The sequence below is a fragment of the Poecilia mexicana genome, unplaced genomic scaffold, assembly GCF_051168715.1.
Source record: "Poecilia mexicana isolate PSO_F unplaced genomic scaffold, ASM5116871v1 scaffold_5, whole genome shotgun sequence".
NCBI lineage: Eukaryota > Metazoa > Chordata > Actinopteri > Cyprinodontiformes > Poeciliidae > Poecilia > Poecilia mexicana.
In genome coordinates, this window is record NW_028263374.1 from 3787950 (window position 1) to 3812882 (window position 24933).

At 38.0% G+C, this 24933-nt stretch overlaps 1 protein-coding gene across 1 annotated transcript; it reads right to left on the minus strand.

Moving 5' to 3' along the window:
- Window positions 1-5366: 5366 nt before the first annotated feature.
- LOC106929324 (copine-9) lies at window positions 5367-24388 on the minus strand. The gene is made up of 13 exons (XM_088005354.1): window positions 23882-24388; window positions 23204-23307; window positions 22823-22927; window positions 19255-19330; window positions 18184-18237; window positions 17918-17979; window positions 16997-17043; window positions 15823-16004; window positions 14621-14748; window positions 13580-13682; window positions 10319-10376; window positions 7241-7314; window positions 5367-7121 (listed from the first exon to the last, which is right to left on the minus strand). Exons 2-13 carry the CDS (start codon window positions 23293-23295, stop codon window positions 6906-6908), a joined length of 1197 nt encoding a protein of 398 aa, XP_087861480.1. The 5' UTR covers window positions 23296-23307; window positions 23882-24388; the 3' UTR covers window positions 5367-6905.
- Between the last annotated feature and the right edge of the window lie 545 nt (window positions 24389-24933).

The window sequence follows — 24933 nt, forward strand, 5'->3', positions numbered from 1 at the left end:
TTATTTACATATTTTGGGTCATCATGCTGGCAGTTTGTTCAATAAAACTGTTCAAAACAGCAAAAATAAATAATAAACAACACCCCTGCACAGTGCACAAGTCAAAACATCGGAATGTCATTTACAGAATGAAAAACCTGAACAGAATCAGTCACATGAACATGCAAAATGACAAAGTTCTTGTGTTGTCATATAAAAATAGATTTCCCCCTTGTACATGTTTGTAGGATCATGACAGAAATAAGGCCACGTATCTATTTCCCATCTAATATCACAGGTGCTAAAATAATCAGCAGCACCAATTTAATACTTTAATAAATTGGTTCCAGTATTTTTGGTCTAGTTTCTAGTGCAAATATCTGAGTACACTTGAAATACAACCCCTGGCAAAAAGTATGGAATCACCAGTGTTGGATGAGCAGTCATTCAGACATTTCATGCTGTAAAACAAACTCGGATCAAAAACATGATACAATATTAAGGTCATTCCAAAGTGCAACTTGTTGGCTTTCAGGAACACTCAAAGAAATGAAGAGAAAACATTGTGGAAGTCAGTGAATGATACTTTTATTGACCAAACACAGGGAAATAAATATGGAATCACTCAATTCTGAGGAAAAAAGTATGGAATCACTCAAATTGGAGGTAGAAAAAAGGACACACCCAGTCTATTTCCTTTCCCTAAATGGACACCTGCCCCAGATTAGATGTGCCCGTTAGTGTACAGTTCAAAACACCTGCAGTCATGACACCTTGGAGGGCTGCTGGACGAAGTGGAGTGGCGAGAACCATGACTCCAACAAGAGAAATGTCCCTTGAAACAAAAGAGAGGATTGTGAAACTTCTTGAAGAAGGTAACCCTTCACGCATGGTTGCTAAAGATGTGGGCTGTTCACAGTCAGCTGTATCCAAGATATGGTCCAAACACAAACAGCATGGAATGGTTGTTAAAGCCAAGCGTACTGGTAGACCAAGAAAGACATTAAAGCGTCAAGACAAACAACTAAAGGTCATTTGTCTTGAAAACCAAAAAAGTACAACTAAACAGATGAAGCATAAATGGGAGGAAGCTGGAGTCAATGTATGTGACCGAACCGTAAGAAATCGCCTAAAGGAGGTGGGATTTCAATACAGGAAAGCTAAATGAAAACCAGCATTGACACCTAACCATAAAAGAACAAGATTCCGATGGGCTAAGGAGAGGCAATCATGGACTGTGGATGACTGGATGAAAGTTGTCTTCAGTGATGAGTCAAGAATCTGCATTGGACAAGGTGATGATGCTGGAACTTTTGTTTGGTGCCGTTCCAGTGAGATTTATGAAGAGGCCTGCCTGAAGAAAACAACCAAATTTCCACAGTCCTTGATGATATGGGGCTGCATGTCAGGCAAAGGCACTGGGGAGATGACTGTGGTTAATTCTTCTATCAATGCACAAGTTTACATTGACATTTTGGACAGTTTTCTCATCCCTTCAATTGAACAGATGTTTGGAGATGATGAAATAATTTTCCAAGATGACAATGCATCGTGCCATAGGGCAAAAACAGTGAAGGCATTCCTTGAAGAAAGACACATTCAGTCGATGTCATGGCCTGCAAATAGTCCAGATCTCAACCCAATAGAAAACCTGTGGTGGAGATTGAAAAAAATGTTCCACAAGAAGGCTCCAACCTGCAAAGCTGATCTGGCAACTGCTATCAAAGAGAGTAGGCACCAAATACTGTTTGTCCCTCATCAAGTCCATGCCTCAGAGACTAAAAGCTGTTATAAAAGCCAAAGATGGTGCAACTAAATACTAGTGATGTATTTTGAATGGTCTTTTGTTTATGTGTTTTTCATGATTCCATACTTTTTTCCTCAGAATTGAGTGATTCCATATTTATTTCCCTGTGTTTGGTCAATAAAAGTATCATTCACTGACTTCCACAATGTTTTCTCTTCATTTCTTTGAGTGTTCCTGAAAGCCAACAAGTTGCACTTTGGAACGACCTTAATATTGTGTCATGTTTTTGATCCGAGTTTGTTTTACAGCATGAAATGTCTGAATGACTGCTCATCCAACACTGGTGATTCCATACTTTTTGCCAGGGGTTGTAAAATAATTCACAAGTACCTTTTGAGGAAGATTTAGAAGCTAATTATTTCTTAATATTCATTTTTAAAAGTACTAGTTCCATTGGCAGATTATTTAACTTACAGCACAACATTTTTCCTCCATTATAAGTGAAATAATCTGCCTTTGGAACCAGAACTTTTACATCAATATTAAGGAATTATTGACTTAAAACAAGCTCCCTATATCTTTCAGAAAATTTATGGTTAGATGTGTCTTATTTCAAGTGCACCAAGATACTTGGAATATAAACTAGACCAAAAATACTTGGTAAGAATTTGTGTTGAACACTGTAGTGAGAGCTAAATGTCATGTCAAACATGGAACGATTAAAGCAAACAGAATGTTTTTATTTATTGCGTCGTGCGCCACAGGAGGAAGCACAACCTTTCACAGTAAAAGGAAACCTGTCAGAGCTCAGTGCGCAGATATAGCCAGTCATACAGTTTTTAATGTTCTTTTATCACCACCAGAATTTAGGAAAAAGCATTTTCCTACTCGGTCAGGAGCGATCTGGAGCTATCCGCTGTGAGTTTTTTGGGACATTTCCAGTTTCTTTTAAGACAAAAAAAAAAAAATCATCTTATGAAGCATGTTCTTGTTTTTAGCTTGAAATTTACTAGACAACTTAAATGTGTTTGACTTTTTAACTGTTTATGTGTTTGTTAAAAAAAAAAAAAAAAGATCAAAACAGGTCTCTCTCTCTTGTAAATGAAATCTTGGATCTTGATGAGACAACATGTACAAATAAAGAAGGGAAAATCCATGACAACAGAAACTAAATGCAACATTTTAAATTTGAACGTGGGGAAATACAAGTGAAAACTAAATATCAATGAATTCCTGAAAACTAATAAAAAACCAGGTACAAAAATGGGTCCAGCTTGCCAATAAAAGCCCAATAAATTCTAAATAATTTGTAAGAAAAATATTTTCTCTGTTCACCAGATTATCACTGGCTTTAAATGACTTTTCCTTTTAATTAATATTGTTTCAAATAAATAGAATCTTAAAATGAAGCTAAACCTTTATCTTATCTGCAGCTAATTTTGATAGAAAAATACAAATCAGAACATCAGAATACCAGTTTGTGATACAGCTTAGCTAATTAAGGATGGCGATTTCTTTATTTCTGCATTATTCGTTTGAAAATAAACTTCTTCCAACCTCGTAGTAAAGGTTGGAAGAGTCTAATTCCGTCTGAGACACTTTGCATGAAATAAATACCCTTTGCTGAAAGCAAGAAGAAAAACTGGAGAGAAAATTCAAGTTGAAACTTTCTCCCAGTGTGTGTGTGAGAGAGAGTTGAGCACAAAAGTTTGTTTTGTGCTGAAAGCATACAAATCATTGCTCAGCATGTTTGATCAGACCTATTTAATATGAGTAAAATCTCAAACGATTTTGATTGTAGACTGTTTTTATTTCTACCGTCACCAGCTGTGCATCAAACCATCTACATTGATTACTGATTTAAAGCCGCCATGCTGACTGGGACTGTGGGATGTTCAGGTACTTCTGGGTCGCAGAAACGCAACAGAACTCCTGCAGAAAAATGAACGAAAAGCGAAGCAAACGGTGGAATTTGGAAATTCACCTGAGGGCTTCACTGCAAAAAACCATTAAAACTTTCCAGGTATTTTTGCTCCAGTTTCAACTGCAAATATCTTAATACACTTGAAATAAGACACAAATAACCAAAAGGTAACTTTTCAGCAACATATAGCACATATATCACACATATGCCCTAAGAGACCTGCAGTAGAAACCAGAGCAAAAACACTTGCTTAGGTTTAGTTTTTGCTGTTTCTGCCTTCATGCTCTCCGTCTATCTGCTCTTCTCTGAGCTCTTCAGGGTCACCATAACAAAACATGGAAGCTTTTTTTCCCCTCTAAGCAGTAGCTTACTTTCCGTGAATAATTCATGACACCCAACAAAAGCTGGGGGAAAAAAAAAAAATCCCCTCTTCTTCTTTCATGGAAAATCGAAGTGAATAAAGCGGCCCTGATCTCTCCTCTCATCCTCCGCTACACGTGAAGCGTTTTGGTCTGAGACGTTCGACCGGACCCTGTTCATTTTCCAAACAGCGGAATGAGCTGGAGACAGCGGCGACGGCCTCATGCAACATTTATCCCAGATGTCCCACACCAGGCCTAGACAGAGGAGCAGCGGGGAAGAGGCAGGGGGGGTTAAAATCTGCTCTCCGATGGGGCCCTGCATCCCTCGCTCTCCGCGGCGGTCGGAAGCGACCTCCCGTCCCGTCCGTGTGGGATTCGTTTAGACTCGCTCTACTTCTACACGGTGACCTGAAAACGCACGACGCTCACACCGCTCCTGTTCCATCAAAACACGCTGGAACAAGTCTTGGTTACTGTTGTATAATTAAACATATAATATGTTCCTTTGAGAAGTGGGTTGATTAAAAATAAAAATATCAGAAGAAACGATTACACCGTGTCAACAAACTCAGCTGATGCAGAAAGAAGTAAATGAAAAATAGTTTTGTTGTGCTTTGAAAATTTCGACATGAGTTTTTATGTTTTTGTTTCTACAGTTAACACAGTCGTCTTGTGTTCATTAATTCATTAAGTGGATCAGTATTTTTTTGTCTTCACACAAACTGACTCGCTAACTTCATTCCACCTGTGTTGAATCATCAGCACAGCTAAAAAGACAGTATATTGATCTGATGAGCACACTGACTAGAATCAATTATGCTTAGTTTTGCACTGATAGCAGTTTTCTGGCCAATATTCAAAGATTACCGATATTCAAACAGCCTGACCTGTCAATTCTGATTTTGGACGATACCAATTATTTATTTATTTATTTTTTGGTCTGAAATGTAGCAATATATAGCAAGAAAGTCAGTGAGTCTCCAACAGTGAGGTGAGTATTGCTAAATGACCTGGTGGGCGGAGCTAACAGTCAAAGCTCTCATGAGGGAACAGAAGAGGACAGAGGTCGATTTTTAGACGTTTGCTGAGATAAATAAGATCAGCTTCACATGTAAGTATCGGCTGATTGATGATCTCCCAAAAGTAAGAAATTACCAGTCCCACTGGCAGATTACTTCACTTACAAGACATTTTCCCATATTATTAGTGAAATCATCTGCTTTCATCATTATTAAATAATTATTTACTTAAAACATGCTCCTATATCTTCCTGAAAAGTTACTTATAAGTTATTTATTTTTTTATTTCATGTGGACTAAGATATTTGCACTAAAAACTACACAAAAATACTTGGTGAGATTTTGTGTTTTTGCAGTTTATTAAAAGTGAAAAGCTTCCTTACACATATTGCAAACTGTAGGTTTTAGGTTAGATTGGGAGATTATACCAGGGTGCATCTAAACAACCACCGTTTCACATAACGCACTGTATCGTTTTTGTTTTGTTTTGTCTTTTTTGGGATAACTCACCTGGCTACAAACATTAATGTCTTATTAAAAATATTAATTTATACTTCAAATTGGATATCATAAAAAAACAGATTTTATATTTACCTACATGAATACAAAGTTTCCTGTTCTGTCAACATTTAATATTCTTTGGGAGACCAAGGTTGATACCCAGCTTTCATTTTCTCAATAAATAACACCGAGTTACAAACAAATATTTTTTGGAAGTTGTCTATGTTTTTTTCAACTGAGTTAGGATTATTTTGGACAGCTGAATACAAAAATGACTCAATTTTTCTCAATCAGGTTTTTATTCTAATTTGATTTAGAGAAATCTGATCTTCTGACTAAATTGATGACATTTCTGTGACTTTATCAGCTCATTTCTGTTAATATTTCTCATCCAAAGAATGTTTTAGGAGAATAAAAAAGTTTTCCAACAGAGTGTATTAATTAAATGTTGCAAACTTGGATTTCTGTAAAGTGAATAATAAACATTTATGAGGGTAAATACATGTAAATTGAACATTTCGTTTTCATTGTGTAAAATTCTCCGTCTCTTTTCTGTCCTGATGGAGTCTCTCCTCCTGCTCTTCACTCATTGATCAGATTCTCCACATGTGAGAACAAGTCCTGCATTTTGGTACTCATGTTGCTCCATAGTTCAGAAAGTTGACCTGATTAAGCAAAACCAATCTGATTTTTGGATTCTGCTCATCAAAACGACCCTAAAACAGTTGCAAAAAAAACAAAAAAAACAAACATAAAATTATTTTGGCTGTTGACCAGTGTGATATGAACGGAGATAAACCAGCAGCCAGGCAGGACAACGCCTCTCTAAGCGATCCTCACTCCCTTGATTTTAGCTTGCGTCAAACGTTCGGAATACCCTGAGATGAAACGATCCAGACGAGGACAAATGTCCTGCTGCTTGAACCAGTGGAGGCGTCTCAGGCTCTGCAGGAGTCAGAGACAGCAGCAGCTGCAGACCTGTAGTCTGACGGACATTTAACTGGACAAAATGAATTATTTGAGTTGTGTGATCCGCTGGCAGAATGTTTCACTTTGTAGGTGCTGAAGAAGTCCGACCTTAAAAAACACATAAAAAAAAAAAAAAAAAAAAAAAATGAAATAAAAGTTTCGACCTCTTACCCTGACACCTCAGATGTAGTTGTAGAAAATGGAAAAGAGGCGCCGTCACTCTTTTAGGCTCAGTTTACTGATTTGGTTTATGCCAACCAACCCTGAAGTTGCACACACACTCACACATACACACAGAAGGGGACACACACACACACATACACACAGAAGGGGACACACATACACACATACACACGGCCATTTGCTCAAGCTAACTTCTGCTCTTCACTGCTTGTTGCCCTCAGTCAGGGACGAGTGTTGTTCTGCTTTGCGGTTCCAGTGCTGGTGGGGTCAGAGGTGGGGTCAGAGGTGGCGGGCTGCGGAGGTCGTGCTTCAATCCCTCGGCTCTTCATGTAAGACATCAGCTGATCGGGGATTTCTGCCAGGACGTCCTTGGCCAGCCGGGCCATGCTCAGGACCTGGTTACCCGACCGATCGATGTAGTCCCGGAAAGGAACAAACTGGAAGAAAACAATAATAATAATAATAACAACAACAATAATAATAACAACCTATTAGCATACTTTAGTGTACTCAAGGCATTTAACGGAGTAAAATGAAAAAGAAATATGTTCATCACCTGGACGATGTCTCTCTCGGCGAATCGTCCCCTGGAGGACACTCTGACTTCGTCCCCATCCAGCTCCTCCATCGCTGCAAACAACAAACACGGCATAATACAGGAAGCTGCACTGGAACTTTGTTACAGACAAATGAACATACTGCAGTATTAAAATGACTGTCCTTTAATGAGGTCAAAAACAATACAAAGAAAAAAAAATCATCAAAAAAGTCCAAGTTGGCCAGTGAAGACAAAAATTAGATATTTCTGTTCCTTATTATTATTATTCTGTTCCTTTTAACAATATGAGATAAAAGGTTTATAATGACATGGTTGCAAATTAGTCTTTTGAATAGTTTTTCTACAAATAACTATTTAAAAAAATGATTAGTGCAATTATTAGTCCAGTTACTGTTTATGAACACACGGGGGCACCGCCAGGAATTTTGGAGCCCATGACAAAAAATGAAATTGGGCCCCCAGTGAGGAGCTGCTGTTACTATGTCTTGAGTGTATCTGACCCATCAAACAGTAAAAGCGAGTTATACAACCTCTTTAAATACAGAGCTATATAATTATTCTGATACTACTGTCGTCTTCAAGCAAATTCGTGAATTTCCCTGTTGTAGTTAAGCCGTAACAAAACGTCCGGAATGAAACCAGGCTGCTAATCATCCATGAACGCAGCCCCAGGGATCAATAAAGACTCCATATCGACGACAAGTCGGCCATTCCGCACGCAGGAGAATATCCTGCAAAACAACTTTATTAGAGCTAATATGGGTCACAGGAAGGGAAGATCTCATAAGATTGGAGGAGGATTAGCATAATCAGGTTGTGTAGAATTGCTCGTCCACGCAGAAACAGGAAGGTAAGGATGGAGAAAAAAGGGATGTGATCGGAGGACGGAGAGGCTCAGGACTCAGCCAGGACAGAGAGAAAGAAGGGGAAACCAACAGGATCTGAGCCAAGAGGTTTGAAGGGTTCAGGCGTGTGGCTCGAGCCATGTCCACTGAGACGAGGCACGAAACCTCCTGTTGCCGTGACGAATCGAACAGCAGCATGTACGCCAGCTGAATCTTTTTATTCCACTCAGTGAAGCGTCCAGCACTAACATTCACTGGAAATACATTTTAAATGAAGCTTAATGGAGTCATGAAGGAGTCATGAGCTCCTCAGTGCGACGCTCCTGAGAACGTTAAGGCTTAACAGACTAACGTTGTCAGAAAGAGCAGGAGCTTCTTAAAGAGACAGAGGCCCTAAATGCGAAATTAAATTTCTTGTAAGCTATATTTGATACGTACTGCATTTTTAAAACAACTGAATGTAACATAGTTACTTGATTGTGCTATAAAAATGGCACAATGTGCCTGGAAAAGCCATAATGCTGCCACTTCAAACCCTGCAAGCCTCACCTCCCCTCCCCTTGCTCTCTCAATAACTGTAAAGCCAGCTCTCCATCTGAGCATATCATTGTCCCAACATTTAGACTTACTAACCTCAGTCCTACACTCTGGACCGGACTATTAGTCATATATATTTCCAAGCTCTCTGTGACCGATGTTGTCCTTTCTGATTGTTTTCCTTGTATCTTTAAAAGCGTCATTTTCTCTGACGAACTTTGCCAAAGAGATATAATGACAAAGCGGGGGGTTTTTTGCGGGGGAGGGGGGGTGGCTTAAGGACAGTGCAGACTGTTCATTATTACTCCTTTTTGCCAATGTAATGTTCTTTTTTGTTGTTGTTTATTTGTTCATTGTGTCGATTTTATCATGTAAAGCACTTCGAAGTGCTTGTTGTTGACATCTGTGATACAAATAAACCTGACTTGACTTTCTCTCCCTTCTGTTAAACGTGACGATTATCTGCTCTCAGCAACTGAAACATTAAAGATTAGGACAATAAAAACCAGTTTTAACGTAGAAGGATATGTTTAATACCCACTTCAAGGTTGTTGCTTTTAAATGGTAGATTTATTCAGACTCAATGGGACGCATTCTAATTCACTGAAATGTGCAGATGTTGTAACTTTGCAGGTTGGAAGACGAGTTCGAAGCAGCAGAGAGACGATCAGATGCAGGAAGAGGATGAAAAGGTTTAACTACTGTAGATTTTAAAGGCAGATTCCCACACGGTGCTCTCTGAAGGGCTTTGCTCCAACCTGAGCTGTTCAACCAGGTAGACGATTCAAACAGAACTACAGCTCAGGGCGTCTCCACTCACTAGAGGCTCGTGTGATTCATCTTCTTTTCCACGCCGCGCATCGGCTTTTGAAGCTCTTCACGCGCCGACAGTCGCCAACTTAGACACACATGAGGCAGCGAAACAATCTGCAAAACCGTCAGGCCGAGCCAAATATAGCACTGAGGAATATATATAACAGCAACAACCGAATACAGCAGGGAGGGAGATTTATGTTTTTTTTTTTTTTTTTAGAAAGAGCAGTTTTCAGCTTTTAGAAAACAGCAAAACTGATGACTGAGACAAAGAACTGCACCAAAGTCTTAAGGCATCCTTCATTTGCATTTTAAAACCTCTTTGGTAACCAATTGTGTTTGGAATAAGACACTGTACAAAATAAAGAAAAAACATCTAAAATGTTGTGCTTGCCAGAATTTTACCGTATAAATTCGGTAAAATCCATATTTATACGGCATTTTACCATAAATTAGAGACATTTTTTTTTTTTTTTTACAGCGTGTGATTTCCACTACATGGTCAGCGTAGCTTTACCACGTTTCCTGGTGGCACATGATACTGGAAGGAAACTGGAGCAGAAATCAATCTGTAAATAAATGCAGCTCAAATTGGACAGTTTTTGTTCTTCAACGCTGCAAAACAGAAAACATCTCTTAATGTTCTGGAGTAATCCATGGAGATATGTTTGTGTTTTGCTTTTGCTCTCTACATGGCTGGTATTTTGTCTGCTTGTGTCTGAACCAGAGCCTCTGTAAAAACGGTCTGGATGACTGACAGCGGGAGCAATTTGAGACATGCTGGATGGAGGATTTACAGTAAAACGATGACATTTCTAATGATTCTGTCGGCTTTAAGCGGCTGAGGAAGCGCCGTTCGCACAGGCGTAGGCATGCTTACCGTCGAACTCAGCAGGGCCCACTCCCACGATGATGAGAGACATGGGCAACGACGCTGCCTGTGGAAGGAGCAGAAGGAAGACAGTGATCATACCAAAGAAGAAGTTTGCAAAAATTTACCTCAAAAGTTAAATTTAGCTCAAAGTACGTGATTAATTCCAAAGGAAAAACTAATTTTGGTTGTGTGTATTAACATACTTTAATAGGCCTGTCACAATAAGTCATTAATCAGCTAATCGCATGATAAATTAAAATGAGCTCAATAATTTACATTCTAATGATTAAAGCTTTTTTGAGGCCAATTTGGTTTACAGAGATTCATAATCCATTTTACTTTTTAATTTATTAACTTTGGTTGCTGTGTTTTATTTTCAATGTTTACAATATTTTCTATTTCCAGTTCTTGTTTTCCTTTTTTCTTCTTAAATTAAACTTCATTGGTCTTTGAGAGGCTGAACTTACAATATTACTCCATAATCGTTATCTTGCTTGAAAATGGTCTCAAACAACAATATTATCGTTTATCACAATAATTCATGGTACAGTTTATCATCCAGCAAAATCTGTTATCATGACATGGTTATACACAAATTACAATATGGTTGTGTCATTTTAATATCAAACATTTTCCCACATATCTTTTTAACAGTCCTCCTGGACCTTTTCCCTGTTAAAACTAGTAAAAGATAAACACAACGTTAATCCAGCAGAATCTCCTCACAGCTCAGGCTAAGAAAGGCTTAGTCAAAGTCCCTCCTACGGAGCTCTGTCACTTCCTTCATACTTAATGGAGTCAGACAGCCTTAATGATCCTGATCAAACCTCAATCAGAAGTCTTTGCTTCCCTTCAGGTCAGGTAGCCTATACACTTATGGGCATTAATGTTTTCTTTGCTTGGCTTTTTAAATTAATCGTTGACGATGTTCATTTTCCAAGCTGGAACGATGATGATACAACCCAGAAACTTTAGTCACTATTAAAACAAGATGTGAACATACAATCCGCACAGAGTCAGAGTTACGCCTCTAAACTCAAAGACATTAAATCAAACTCGTATTTGGTTAATCTTGTCTGTCGTGCTTCTCGCTTCCAGTTTGACGTCCCGTTTCCCCTGCTACTGTTTTATAGGGTTTTTTTTGTCTTTTTCAGTAAATCCTGTCGTCATACTCACTCCAAGATCTCATCTGCATTTTGGTCCAGCTTTAAATTTACATGTTATGACAACTTCAAACAGAAGAAGGTAACACTTTATTTGAAGGAGGGTGAATAAGACTGTCATGACACTGTCATAAACATGACATAACACCTGTTATGAACATCAATCATGAACATTTATGACTGTTGTCATAAAGTGTCATTCAGTAAATCATGACATTTTTAATACAAAGTTGACATTATTGAAAATGTCTTTGTTATGACAACTTGTCATTAACCAAGACATCTTGATCTGACATAAATTTGTTATAAAAATATTACCGATTAAACTTTAAAAATTAGCTTCATGCCCCATTTATTATGCTACTTGTATTAAGAAATAATTGTATTGCACTTTATGACCACCAGTCATGTTAATTAGGCATTTGTCTGCCAGTCTACCATTCTGACAGCAAGGGGATGGTATTTAAATAAATTATATTTAAATAAATGACATCGTTTTTTGTTTTTGTTCTTTTTTTTAAGTGACCACAATGAATTGAGTCATCACCGACTATGAGAATGTCCAGAAGAGATTCACCAAGTTTGAATTCAAGAAAAGGCTTTCGCCATGATTAACTATTGCAAGAACAGCTGTAATTTCTGAGCATTTCTGGGCACCTTCAAAGACCTGCTTCCAGGAAATGAAGACAAGAAGAAGATCTCCTGTTTTCAGAGCATTACAGGAAGACTATTACGAAGGAGATGGCTGACATAATCGAAGCAAAAAATGTTACTGTTGAAAGAACCTATTTTCTTAAGTTAAAGAATAAGTAATTCTGTTTTAGTTTTCAATCAGCATTTCAGAGTAACAATATACTGACCAGACGTTAAACCCTCTGTTATCTTTTGTTTTATTCCAATGTACAAAGGGTTTGTTCTACAGCTATGATGGTAGTTATAGGTTCTCCAGTGTGTTTCACTTCACTTGAGGTAAGACTTAATATCAATAACTCTGTTAGCTTTGCATTTGACACTGTAATACTAAATTACATCTTTATAATTGTTGTTACTTGTTTCACTTTACTTGAGGTAAAAGTTAATATTAATGACACTTAATGACTTCTTCATAACTGGTGCTATTTGTTCCACTTTAGTTGGTGTAAAAAAATTGTTAATGAGTCTGTTATTAAATCATTTGACAGTGTAATAAAGCTTAGTGAAATCTTTATTGCTTGTCCTACTTGTTTTGCTTTATTTCAGGGAGTGGAAATATTTATCATTGTTTTGTTAAATCTTTTGCTAGTGTAATAATTATGACTAGTATTATGACAAATTTATGTCACATCATGATGTCTTGGTTAATGATAAGTTGTCATAACAAAGACATTTTGAATAATGTCAACTTTGTATTAAAAGTGTCATAATTTACCGAATGACACTTTATGACAACAGTCATAAATATTCATGAAGGCTTATTCATGTTTATGACAGGTGTTATGTCATGCTTATGACAGTCTTATTCACCCCCTTTCAAATAAAGTGTTACCCAGAAGAAACATGGAAGATGCCACCAGTGGCAGCTGGTGGAAAAAAAAAAAAGACAGTAGATTTCCATCCCTGGTCCAGTAAGAGCATTTAGATGAACGGTTGGAAAATGTTTACAGTTATACAACTTTAGTAGCTTGCAAAACGTGGAGTATTTGATCATTTACACTATCAACAGCTGGCTGAATCAGATGCCAATCTAATGTATGATGGAAGTGTAACTCTGAACAAACAGGCTAAATTCTACTGGACCTTTGAGAATCAGCTAATGTCAGACCTACGTCCCAAATATTGTGTTTTGGAATAAGTTTTCTGTCTTCAAATGAACCAATTGTTCAAGCAGTACGTTTTATTTCTCTGAATAAAATGCTGTAGTATGCGATGTGCATGTAAATTATTTATTCATTCTAAGATTTCAATCTATATTTAGTGATATGGTGCCATGTCATTATCAGATACTTTGAAAGAGAACATTTCAAACCAAAAAGTCAACTCATCACTCAGTTTTGCTTGAAAACTTAACATCGTTCTAGTAGCACTTAAACAAGAGAGTTTAAAGAACAGAGTTGATCATGCTCACATTGACAACCGCCTCTTTAGTTTGAGCCATGTCTGAGATGACGCCATCTGTGATCATCAGCAGCACAAAGTACTGTGAGCCATCCGTCACTTCTGCGGCGCACCTGATGTCATAAAACACAGGAATTAGGACAAAAACTTGATTCAAGCACACAGAGCTGCACAGATGTCAATATTCACCTATTTCACCAGGCTAATCCCAAACCACGGGTGTCTTAAAGCTCAGTTAGAAAGCTTAATGGAATTTGAAAATAGAGGAAGACATTAGTGATTCCTAAAAACCTAAATCCCATGTCCAGGCTTCAAGCTATAAATTAGTGATGCACCAATTGCAGGTTTTTGGTCGATTGCAGATTACTGAGTTTTAAAAAAACTTAACCTGCCGATTCCAAACATTTTTCGTCTGAAATGTTGCTAAGTATGGCAAGAAAGTTGCTCAGTTGGTAGCAGTGACTATTGTCAGCTGCAAATGCGCAGACATGGCCTGGCCTGGTGGTTCATTGTTAGACCTTTGCTGAGGTAGATAAGATTGGAAGAAAAGATCGGCTCCACATATAAATATCAGCCGATCGCACTGCTCAAAATCAAAGGCAGCATCGGTTCAGTTGGTATCTGACAATAGCATTGGCTAAATGGTGACACATAAAGGCTTTCAGGGTTATGAGGAAAACTGTCATTGATCCTTTTAATCCTGGAAAAAAACCTTGAATTAGATCCTTCTGGTAAAATACTGCTGTCTATCATCATCACTACTACATGTCCCAAAAATAGAGACCACGTCTTAAAGCCCTATTAATGCTAAATTAACCTTTTTGTGTTAAATTATCCTGTTACACACATCTGTACAGGCCGTTAATTGGAATGTTTTTAGATAATCTTATACACAAGTTGTCCTTTGTTTCAATTTACTTTTGATATTCTTGCTACATTTCTGTTTTATTATTGCTTTTAACCATTATATTGAAGGTTATTTTTCTATCATTTTTTTTGCTACTGCTATTACGATGCGCATTTTAATCCGTATAGCAGGTGTTAGTCTCACCGAGCCACCTGGTTAATGACCGGAGCGAAGTTGGTCGGGCCGTACAGCTGGACGGTTCGCAGGGTGTGAAAGTAAGCCTCCAGCACGCCTTCGATCCCCACACAGTTCGGATTTTCTGTGTTAGAATTCTGAAAAAGAGAAAAACAAACAAACAAACAAACAAAATCTGTTTACGCATGAGAAAACCAGGCGTTCCTGTCGCTTTCTGCTTAGTCATGCCATTTGATTTTTTTTCTACCTAAATAGAAATGTTAATATTTTTTGTTTTTGTGATTCTGTCGTTGAGTTGGGTTCCAGTGTGAGTGGAGTTTGCTCTCTGTTCGCGTGAGCTACAACGCTTCATAAAAGTGATTAAATGATTATTGAAATAGTCGTCAACTAATCTAGTAATTGTTAACTGGAGTACACAAGCAAAAAAAAAAAGAAAAAAAAAAGAAAGAAATAATTTTACTGAAGAAACAGTCAGGGCTGTAAATACACTTTAAATGCACAAAAATATATACATTTTGCCTTTAAAGTAAAAAAAACAAAACAAAACAAAAACAGACTTTGTCTACCCAGAATTCCTCATGTGGAATAGTTTTATCTTCACCTGGTTCAATTCCTATAAATAAGTCTAATATTAAGCATTTTGCTCTCTAGTTATTAATTGGTCCATCCAAAACATAATCATCAGATTCATCAGATCAGTCCTACCTGGTGCTGATGTCAAGTCAAACAGAAAAGAGTTTTTTATATGTATTTTTAATTTTTTATTTTTTAGCTGGAGATGAATCCTTTGCTACAAACAATCGAGCATTCGCTAAAGGAAATCTATGTTGTCACTTTTTAGGCAAATCTTTTAAAATTTTATTTAAAAAAAGAGTTGAACTGTTTGTTCACCTCTTTTAATGTATTTCTAATATACGTTCAAAATGCTTTCTCAATTAATCATGAGAATAATCAACAGATAAATCCATTATTAAAACAATTGTTAGCTGCAGCCCTAATGAGAGCATTTGCTATGGAAGTATTTTTGGTGCAAAAGTATTTGTAAAGTTAAAGTCAGAGAGACAAAGTCTCAAAAGGAATTTTGTAATTGCAGATTTTTATTTTTATTTTTTTTTTAGTCTTTCATAAATACAAAATATGGAAAAATATAACTTAAAACTCAATGAACCAAATGAGACCAAACCGTGGCTGTGTCCAGACATCTGTCTTACCAGTGGGAAGCCATGGGAGATCTTGCCATCTGGAGGTAGTTTAGCCCCAAAGCCGTATGCAGGGAAGAGCTTGTCACTGTCGTAATCCTGAATGATCTCCCCCACAGCCTTGAGGGCCATGGCATACGCGTTCATCTGGTATGGACTCATGTAGTGCAGAGAAGTGGGCTGGGATGGATTTCCTATGGAATGAAAAGCCAATATGCATGTACGGAAAAACATCTCTGCTCATAAAGGAAATGCAGTATTTAAAATGTATTATGACTCTTAAAGTTGATGTCATGAAAAAGCTTTCGGTCTTACAAGTGATGTAACAATAAATAAAAATAAAAAAGTCTCTGCCCCAAACTATATTCACTTATAAAACCCAAAATGATACCATTGCCAGCAAATACTTTATTATCTGCTTTTATGAATAATCAGCCCAGTTAATACCACAATCAGGTAACTATCTTACTGTGTTCAGTTTTTTATGAAGATGTTGTATATATCAAAGACAACTTAAAAGAAATTTGATGTAGCATTTCTGACGTCTTGAAATTGGCCTCTGTCTCTTTAAGAACCTCCTACCCGTTGTGACACTCCCCCGCTCAGCACGTCGTCATAACGATGCTTCTCCGTGTCGTCCATTGATGCCTTGCAGCCTCTCTTAGGAGCGCTGCCGTTTGTGTAACGACCAGTTCCACCAGGTGTTTGCTAATTGCTGCTGCCGCTAGTCTGGTGGAGCGGTGTGGGGGTGGGGCCTGAAGCTCAGAGGCGGAGCTTTGGGTAAATAGGTGGAGCATCGTATGAGAGGATGTTAAGGCGCCACCAAATGGCTGCCACACATCTATCAATGAGTTAAAACAAAACTCTTGATATGTTTTTCATGAGGGAAAGATATTTTATACATGATATATATCTAAAAAAAATAAAAATTTAAACAATACACCCCACCCACCCACCGTTTTTTTTCCTCTACCAACCAATCGCCATGTTGCTACGGATGTTCAAGTATGCCTGATTAGTAGCAACAAGGTTGATAATTACTTCAAACAATATTACACAATCAAGTGTAACATTACACAGCCTGGATATTTCTAATGTTATCTCTAAGATTAGACTATGTTTTCTATGAAACAGTTACAAGAGATTATTCAAAATGTTCTGCGTGTGTGAATGTGAAGCATCTTACCATTGGACGCAGTGAAGTCTATTGCCACTGTGAAATTCAGTTGTGTCCTGGCACAAGACACAAGATATTGGTTTTACAAAAGACTTTCAGAAATGGGGTTCCCTCCCTCTCTCTTTGATTGGGAGAATAAATACTGATAAGATGAACATCTTGCCTTGTTTCAAAGTCTACCTGTATTCTTTTCCAAATATTCTATTTCTAATTATTACATTCAGTTATCTGTACTATTCAGTGGAACGGCAAAACATCCAGTCAGACAAAATATACTTCAGTAATGTAAGTTCTATGGCCTGATCTGTCTACCTAATTTTCAATTTTATAGCTAAAATCGCTATGTTAGTGATTTTATCTAACATAATTAAAGTCACTTCCTGTTATCATTCCATCTGCACACCTTGGTGTCATCTGGAAGCACACTGTCATGTCCCTCAGCCTCACTTTTGGCTTTGCTAACTGGGTCACCCTCTGGAAATCCCTCTGGCCTAACCAACAACCTCATAGTTGTAGATGCTGTCATAGTTCCAGTTCGTGAATCAGTTTAAATTTACAGATCCCGTAGTCTTAACCCCATTTTTATAAAAACCCAGACTAACTTGACTATCAGATGGCAACACATCATGAACCTCACACTGGAGATGAAGTGACAATTAAGGTTCCTTTCCAATTTACGCTTGAACCTCTATTTCTCCCCCTAGTGGCGTTCTCTTGCACTACACCAAGTGCTAGATTTGAGTTTCAGAAAGCCATACCTTAACATCCTCACTAAATCTTTTATTGTACTTAGTGATGCTTGAGAATCATGTATTTTATACTTATCTTTGTCACATTTCAACCGTCATGCAATAATAAAAACCTCTGTTAATTTCATCTTTCTATAGGTCCCTCCATGCCTCTGTGAAACATCTGTGACCACGCTCTTACCCTCCTCTGATGTAGTCGACAAATGTGTGTTCCGACTCCACTTTAAATGACAGGAGAGTCACCTTAAAGATGGAGAAAGGGGAGATGATGGAAAATAGAGGAGAAAGGAACAATAACGGCGAGACGGTACGAGACGAGAGAAACGTCCCAGTCAGGGGCCTTGCAAATATATTTTTATTACTTGGATAAAAGTCCATGCAGCCAGGAGTGTTGTTCAGTAATATATGTTGGCATCCAGTAGTGAAAAACAGTCAAGTTGGTCTTACCGTCCCTGAATTGACATATTTCTTCTTTTTTCCTTTCTTTTTAGGATTCAAAACCTAAACCAAGCAACACAAAAGTAACAGTTATTTACACAAGAGTGCGTAGATTTTGCAGAACCTTCAGTGCATCTGTTAATGTCCACATCATGTTGTCTTCAGAGAAAAAAAAAAAAAAAAAAAAAAAAAAAAAAAAAAAAAAAAATATATATATATATATATATATATATATATATATATATATATATATAAATAATATGAGAAACATTACTTACATTCCAAGGTTCGAGCTTTTTGAATATCATTTAACTCAGTCTGTTCATATGCAATACATAACAGGCAGTAAAACTAGCTCAGTGATGTACAAATCTATTTTTTTTGTCTTCTTTTTGTCAGGTCAATTTCAACTACTAAAAAAAATGTTATTATCAATAAATTACTTGAAAATAGTCTCAAAACTGCGATATCGTTTATCGCAATAACTTCTGGGACAGTTTATCGTCAAGCAAAATGTATTATTGTGTCAGACCTAAAATCTTTGTCACATTTTCCTGTTATTCTTGTAGATTTTAAAGTTCAAGTTCCAAATAGGAAAAGTTTAGCCAAACGCACTCTGAAATTTTAAGAACCGATTTTGGATCAACCCAAACTTAGAATCCAATATGGCAGCTGCTCAAATATAGGCGTCTGATCTGAAGCCATTATTTCAACCAATGATGTGAGCTAACACATTGTTTCTATGTTTGAAAGTATTAAAACCAGAGATGCACATTGTTAGCATTTATTGATGTTAGCCTGGTTACTGACCATAACAATCAGCTAACTCAAGGTTCTCAGTGACTGAAGTAGTTAGGTTGAGGTTTGGATGTTATTCTCATGATCTCAACTCAAAAGGAAGAAGGAACACAGCAATCACTGAAAAGAATAAATAATAAAGGAACTAGTGCTGCAGCGCAAAGCTCCAGAGACAATGTTAAAACTCTGACTCTCAATAAGAGAGACGAGATATTTCATGTATTTCACATTCTGACTAAGTCGGAAACTGTTTTTTTTTTTATTTCTCCTTACACAGCTTACCTCATAGACATTGAACTGGCTTTGGCCTCTGGACAGTTCCCTGTAGCTGGTGGTAAACTCTCCGATGAAGTCATGACTGACAAAAAAAAGGGAAAAAAAAGTTTCATAAGAAATGTCTAAATCTGCCTACATCAGGCTGTCCTCACAAACTGAGCAGCCATGTGAAAACCTGTAAGAGAGGACTCCAGATCACCATGACGACGCACAAGGAGCTTCAGCAAATGATGACAATAACTGTCGTCCTGGTTCTTTGTGGGGGCAGAGGCAATGAGAAAACCCGCTGTGGAAGAAAACTCAGATCAAGGCTGGACTAGAGAGTTCTTTGGTCGGATGAAACCAAAGTTCAGCATCAGATTTTGTGTTTGGAGGACACAGATACCAGCACTTCACTTCAAACATCATCCCCATCGTGAAGCTGGTAGGCTTGCAATGGCAGAAGGTAAAATTAATGGCAGAATATGAGAAAATCCTGTAGGACAATTTGGGTCTGTCTGCAAGAGAACTACAGCTTCAGAGAACATTTATTTTCCAGGAGGACAAAGACCCGAAAAGTCCGGCTGCAGCTGCACTGAAATGGTTTGACCCAGAGTGGCCTAGTCAAAGCCCAGACCTCATTCCCATGGAGAATTTGTGGCTGGATTTGAAAAGGCAGAGAGACGTTGAACAGCTTGGCAGTAAAACTGCAGCGTCTGTTGACTGTGGCCGAAGGTGAATCTACTGAATGGAAGACGGTTTTATGCAATCACTTCTTTTATGTTACAAACTTTTAACCCTAACCCGTCATGTCATAGAAATCAGCTTTAACATTTTTTGTTAATAAAAAAACCTGGCATGCTTTGTTATGATTGTTTTTTTTTGTTTGTTTTTTAAAGAAAAGAATGTAAAAACATCCACCGTAAATCCTTTCATTCTGTTATGTGGTAATGTTACAAGTGATCAGTCAGTCGGTCCCTTCCTTGATTGAACAAAGAGGCCATTTTTTTGTTTTTTTCCACTTTGTCATCAAGTTACTAAAAGCAACAACAACATAAAATGTACATTTAAATTGGGTCTTACCTAATCTGATAAAGATCTGATGATGTTAATATGCACTCATGACCAGAGGTGAGTAGACGACCTAAAAATTGTACTCAGGTAAGAGTACAATTTCATAATAAAAGTGACTCAAGCAAAAGTAAAAAGTACAGCCTAGCAAAAATAATTTTTTTCAACAAAATTACTCAAGTAAATGTAATTGAGTAAATGTAACTAGTTACTGCCCAACTCTGCTCACGACTGCCACATGTTTTCTGTTTTACCGTGACTCTACCAATATTTACTTCATGACTTTAAAGAACCTAAGAACATTTTGAAATTCAGACACAAAAGACTACAAATTATGACAAGCCGAGACGTGTAGTCAGCGGGCCGGAAACCCCCGCAAATCTTTTAATTAAAACCAATAAAGTGAGAGGAGAGCCCCTACAGCATCCCAGCACCAGTGAGAAAAAGAGCCAAACCGCGTTCTGTCTTCCCGTTCTCTCAGCGACAACCTCCACGCACAACTTTTGAATCGCTACGCGGCATTTGCCAGGCGAGCGCAGCGATCCATCTGCTATAATGAGACGCCCTGGGTTAGACGAAATTGGTGTGACATTTGAGGTGCTCTGAGTGGAGCCTGAAAATGAAATGGACAAAAGAAAGGCGAGAGACGGTGAACAAGAGAATTTACCTCCCATCTCTGTCCCAGTCATAAACGTCTACCTTCACTGTCCTGGAGGGAGGCGAGACGAGGGAGCCGAGGTGAGATTCACAGATAGGAGAGAAAATAAAAGGGAGAAGAAGAAACAGCAGAGAGAAAGATCAAAAAGCAGGAGGCACTTTTAGTTAGAAAGTTAACTTTTCTTTAGACGCTTTTTATCCTTTAATAATAACACTGTGAGGACACGTTCAAATGACGTCACCTTCATTGAATTTGATGGTGACGGATCAGAGTCCGATCAATGTGAAAACGTCTGTTTTGATTACTGAGACCGAGGCATGAATCCTAACAATAAGAAAAATATTGTGTGAAAGAAATCTAGAGACAGGAAACACGACAGATAAAGATGACAGACAGACACAGACTGTGCCTCTTCCTGTTAAGACCATTAGATCCATTAAATGTATTTCAATATGGATGTGGTCGAATAATGGAGAAGGGGGGCCAAGCTAAAAACCAATCAGTGATAAATGGTTATTGGTTACTGAGCTGTATTTGTGAACCAACTGAGCTAAAACACAAAGATTCAGCTCTTAGCATCAAGTTTTAACTATGGTAACAGGATTAGGATTAGCGTTGAGATTTTTACGTCACACTAAACAAATAAACAAAACACTGTAAGCAAATCTACTGAACAGAACCATAACGGAAACAGAACCACAGTCAGTAACCAAAGCTGGGATTCAAATAAATCCAATGCCGCCACTGAGAGTGAGAGCTGAGCAGTACACACATCAAGGGAAATGAGTTTTTCTCCTCTGGGTGGATTTCCATAGATTTTGTTTTTTATTTTATAAAAAGAAATTTCAAAAAATTCTAAATTCAAAAATACTTTATTGATCCCAATGGGAAATTAAATGTAACTCATATTAATTCAAATTCTTCAGAGTTATTATAGATAGTGATGGCTGTGGGCAGGAAAAGATGTCCTGCATTAGTTGAATTTGAAGACGCCTCTAAGTGAAGAAACTCTGTTTTCCTAAAACAGTCTCATGAAGATCATAGTCAGATCTTTGTGAAACATCATTTTGCACATATTCAAGTTTTCTTTGCCAAGAGTTAGAACTTGTTTGATAATCTAAAATATGTAACTTTCCAACATTCCTAAGGTGTGTGTTTGTCCTGTGCTCTTGTGATTATCGTGCTCCACAGTCCACAAAACAGTGATCATAGTGAAACAGATGATTGTTATTACGAGGTTCAGAAAAGAAGCTCTTACTGATCCCCTGCCCCTTTAAGGTAATTCAATAAAAATAGGACTGGATGACACATGAAGTCATCATCATGCTTTTCCTTGTGCCACAGAGATAAAGCATACCTCCATTTCCTTTGAGGAAGAATCAAAACCTTCACATAGTGAGTGTGATATGAGCAGTTTGCTGGTGAAGTTTTCTTCTGTGACAGTCCCAATAACACCAGCACTGGCCCAAGATGAACTTCACAGCCGACTGCTGGCATTATTCTGACCTGCCACAGAATCACACGCTGTCAGACGGTTCAAACCAGAACATCATCAGAACATCATCAGTCTTTCAGCTTTTCTTTTCTTTTCTTTTCTTCTCCCGTCGCCATGGTGAATCACGTCATCTCTGTTCCACTGATGAGGACTCGCACTCACTCTGAATTCAGGGGGTAACTTGACTCAGAACTGAGTTACCTTGCTGATGTCTCATGTTGTGAGCATCACAGGGCTGGGTAAGTTCATTCAGAGTATCTGCCGTCTACTCAGGGTTTGTTAACCTGCTTTCTGAACGGGGCTCTGATGTTTCAGGACACCCGCATACATGGAGCCGAATGGTAGATCTGTCAAAGTTAAGTTTTTTTTACCTGTCGTAGTCACCGTTACAAAGAGCTCGAACAGGGATGGTGAATGACTGCCAGACAGGGTTCAGATTGTTCTTGATCACCTCAGTCTTGTGGCAAATTGTGAACCTGGTAACAACAAGCAGGACATTTAGCACAGAGGTCAAACAAGTGAATCCGTTTTAAGCAAAGAAGTAAGTTAAAGTTATAAGGAACCATGTGATAAGTTTATCTTAGTTCATAATGTGGCTGTGGGAATGCTCAAGAATGCCGTTGGGGTAGATTCAGCAGAGAGATCTGGTATTTTTATTAGCTTTAAGTAACAAGATAGAAAAAACAAAAACTTCCTGAAGCTCAGTGGTGTTGGCTGAAGGCCGAACAGACAGTAGATAAAAATGTACTTACGTTCCATCTTCATTGCTCCGATAGAAGACAAGGAAAGGATCGGACTTGCCAAAGAAATCCTTTTTATCCAGCTTGTTGGCACAGAACTGCATGGTGGCTATGTCCTGAGAGAACAAGGCTCGTTTTCAGGCCTTTTGCACAGCAAGAAACTCCAGAGTTGAAATAGTTCAAACTTTCATTACCATCCTGAAATCGTTAAAAACGGATTAAAAGAACACAATATCATTCTTTAAAAAAAAAGTTACTTTTCTAAATCTACGTCCTTTTGAACTTTAGACTCTGTGATTCATCACCGAATCCAGAACTGGGGCAAATTAGACCTACACAGCATTAGACACCATCGTGAGCCGGTTTGTGTCACACACGTCTCTCCTTTTGTGGCTAATTATTGGTAACGCATAGCAGAAACATTTATGCTTAAAATGACTAAATAATGTATGAGGATCTGTCTCCAATATCGCGAAGGAAGAGTATTAATTAATCCTGCCTTCTCTGACAATTATTCTGAAGACTCCACACAGTCAATTAAATTCCCTTCGTAAAGTTCAAAATTGAAACCGGAGCGTGACTAACATGAATTTAGACTGAGGTGACTACCTTCCTGACACCGTGTTAGATTCATTTTTATTTTTACACAAGAGTAGCTGTGAGTTTATGAGTTTATGATTAAATACAAACCCTGCAGTTGCTGAGCTCCTCGGCTGTGAAGACGATGGAGCCACACTTCTTCCCAGGTATCCCACTGTCACAGAAAAAAAAAAAAAAAAACAGAGACAGTTGTGTTTTGTTAAGGTATTTAGTGCTATGAATCCTATGAAATGCCGAGCAAAATTAGCAAAAATCAGTGGATGACAGGGATGCACTGATTTCCTTAATTTTGGGCTTGGTGATCGGCCGATACATGTGAAGCCAATCTTATCTATCTCAGGAAAGGTCTAAAAATCAACAGATGTTAAAGGTTTGACCTTTAACTCCGCCCACCAGGTCATGTCTGCATGTTTGTAGTTAATATTCACTCCACTGTTGCCAACTCAGCGCTTTCTTGCTATATTTAGACATTTCAGACAAAATAAATTGGCATTGTTCAAAATCGGAATCAGCAGCTCAGTGTTTTTACAGATCAGTAATCGGCAATCAACCAGAAAACTGCAATCGGTGCACCACTGGTTGATGAAATCATAAAACCTAATGAATCAAAGATGAAAGCCTCATTTCATTCCAGCTTTTCTGGCAACCACTTTATGTTAAGTGTGTGTGACTGCTTTTGTTTATCTTTTTTTTATAATGAGGACACCAGCAATGGGAATCCTAATAAACAAACAAACTTTACTGCAGAATGACGGACGGAAAAAGACAAGAGCCTGTTAGCGCTAACAGAAACCCAAAGCTGAAATAATCAGTCTGCATTGTCGTACGCGGGTTGACACTTTCAAAGTAAGTGTGAAAAAAGGAAGCAGAAGAGATGGGATGTTCTTTGAAACTGGTGACCCAGATTCCCAGCTGATTAGACTAAGCCAGCTGGAGTTGCTGTCTTTAACATGAACCAGAATGCACAGAGGCTAAAAGCCATGCAGATGCCGTTCTATCTTTGGAACATCAGATCACTGTCACTACACTTCAAAGCTTTAAAATATCTCATTCTTGGGAGAACCAAGGAGCAACATTTGCTCCAGCAACCCGTTGTCATCCTCGCTGTGGTTTGAGATCTGGTAAAACAACGCTCGTTACGT

Excerpts from the sequence above, each read along its gene's own strand:
- LOC106929324 (XM_088005354.1), bottom strand. The coding sequence starts at position 23,295 with ATGCAGTTCTGTGCCAACAAGCTGGATAAAAAGGATTTCTTTGGCAAG. Across the intron at positions 22,928-23,203 it reads CGGAGCAATGAAGATGGAAC|GTTCACAATTTGCCACAAGA; the intron begins GTAAGTACATTT and ends TGTTGTTACCAG. Across the intron at positions 13,683-14,620 it reads GTCATTAACCAGGTGGCTCG|GTGCGCCGCAGAAGTGACGG; the intron begins GTGAGACTAACA and ends TTATGACATCAG.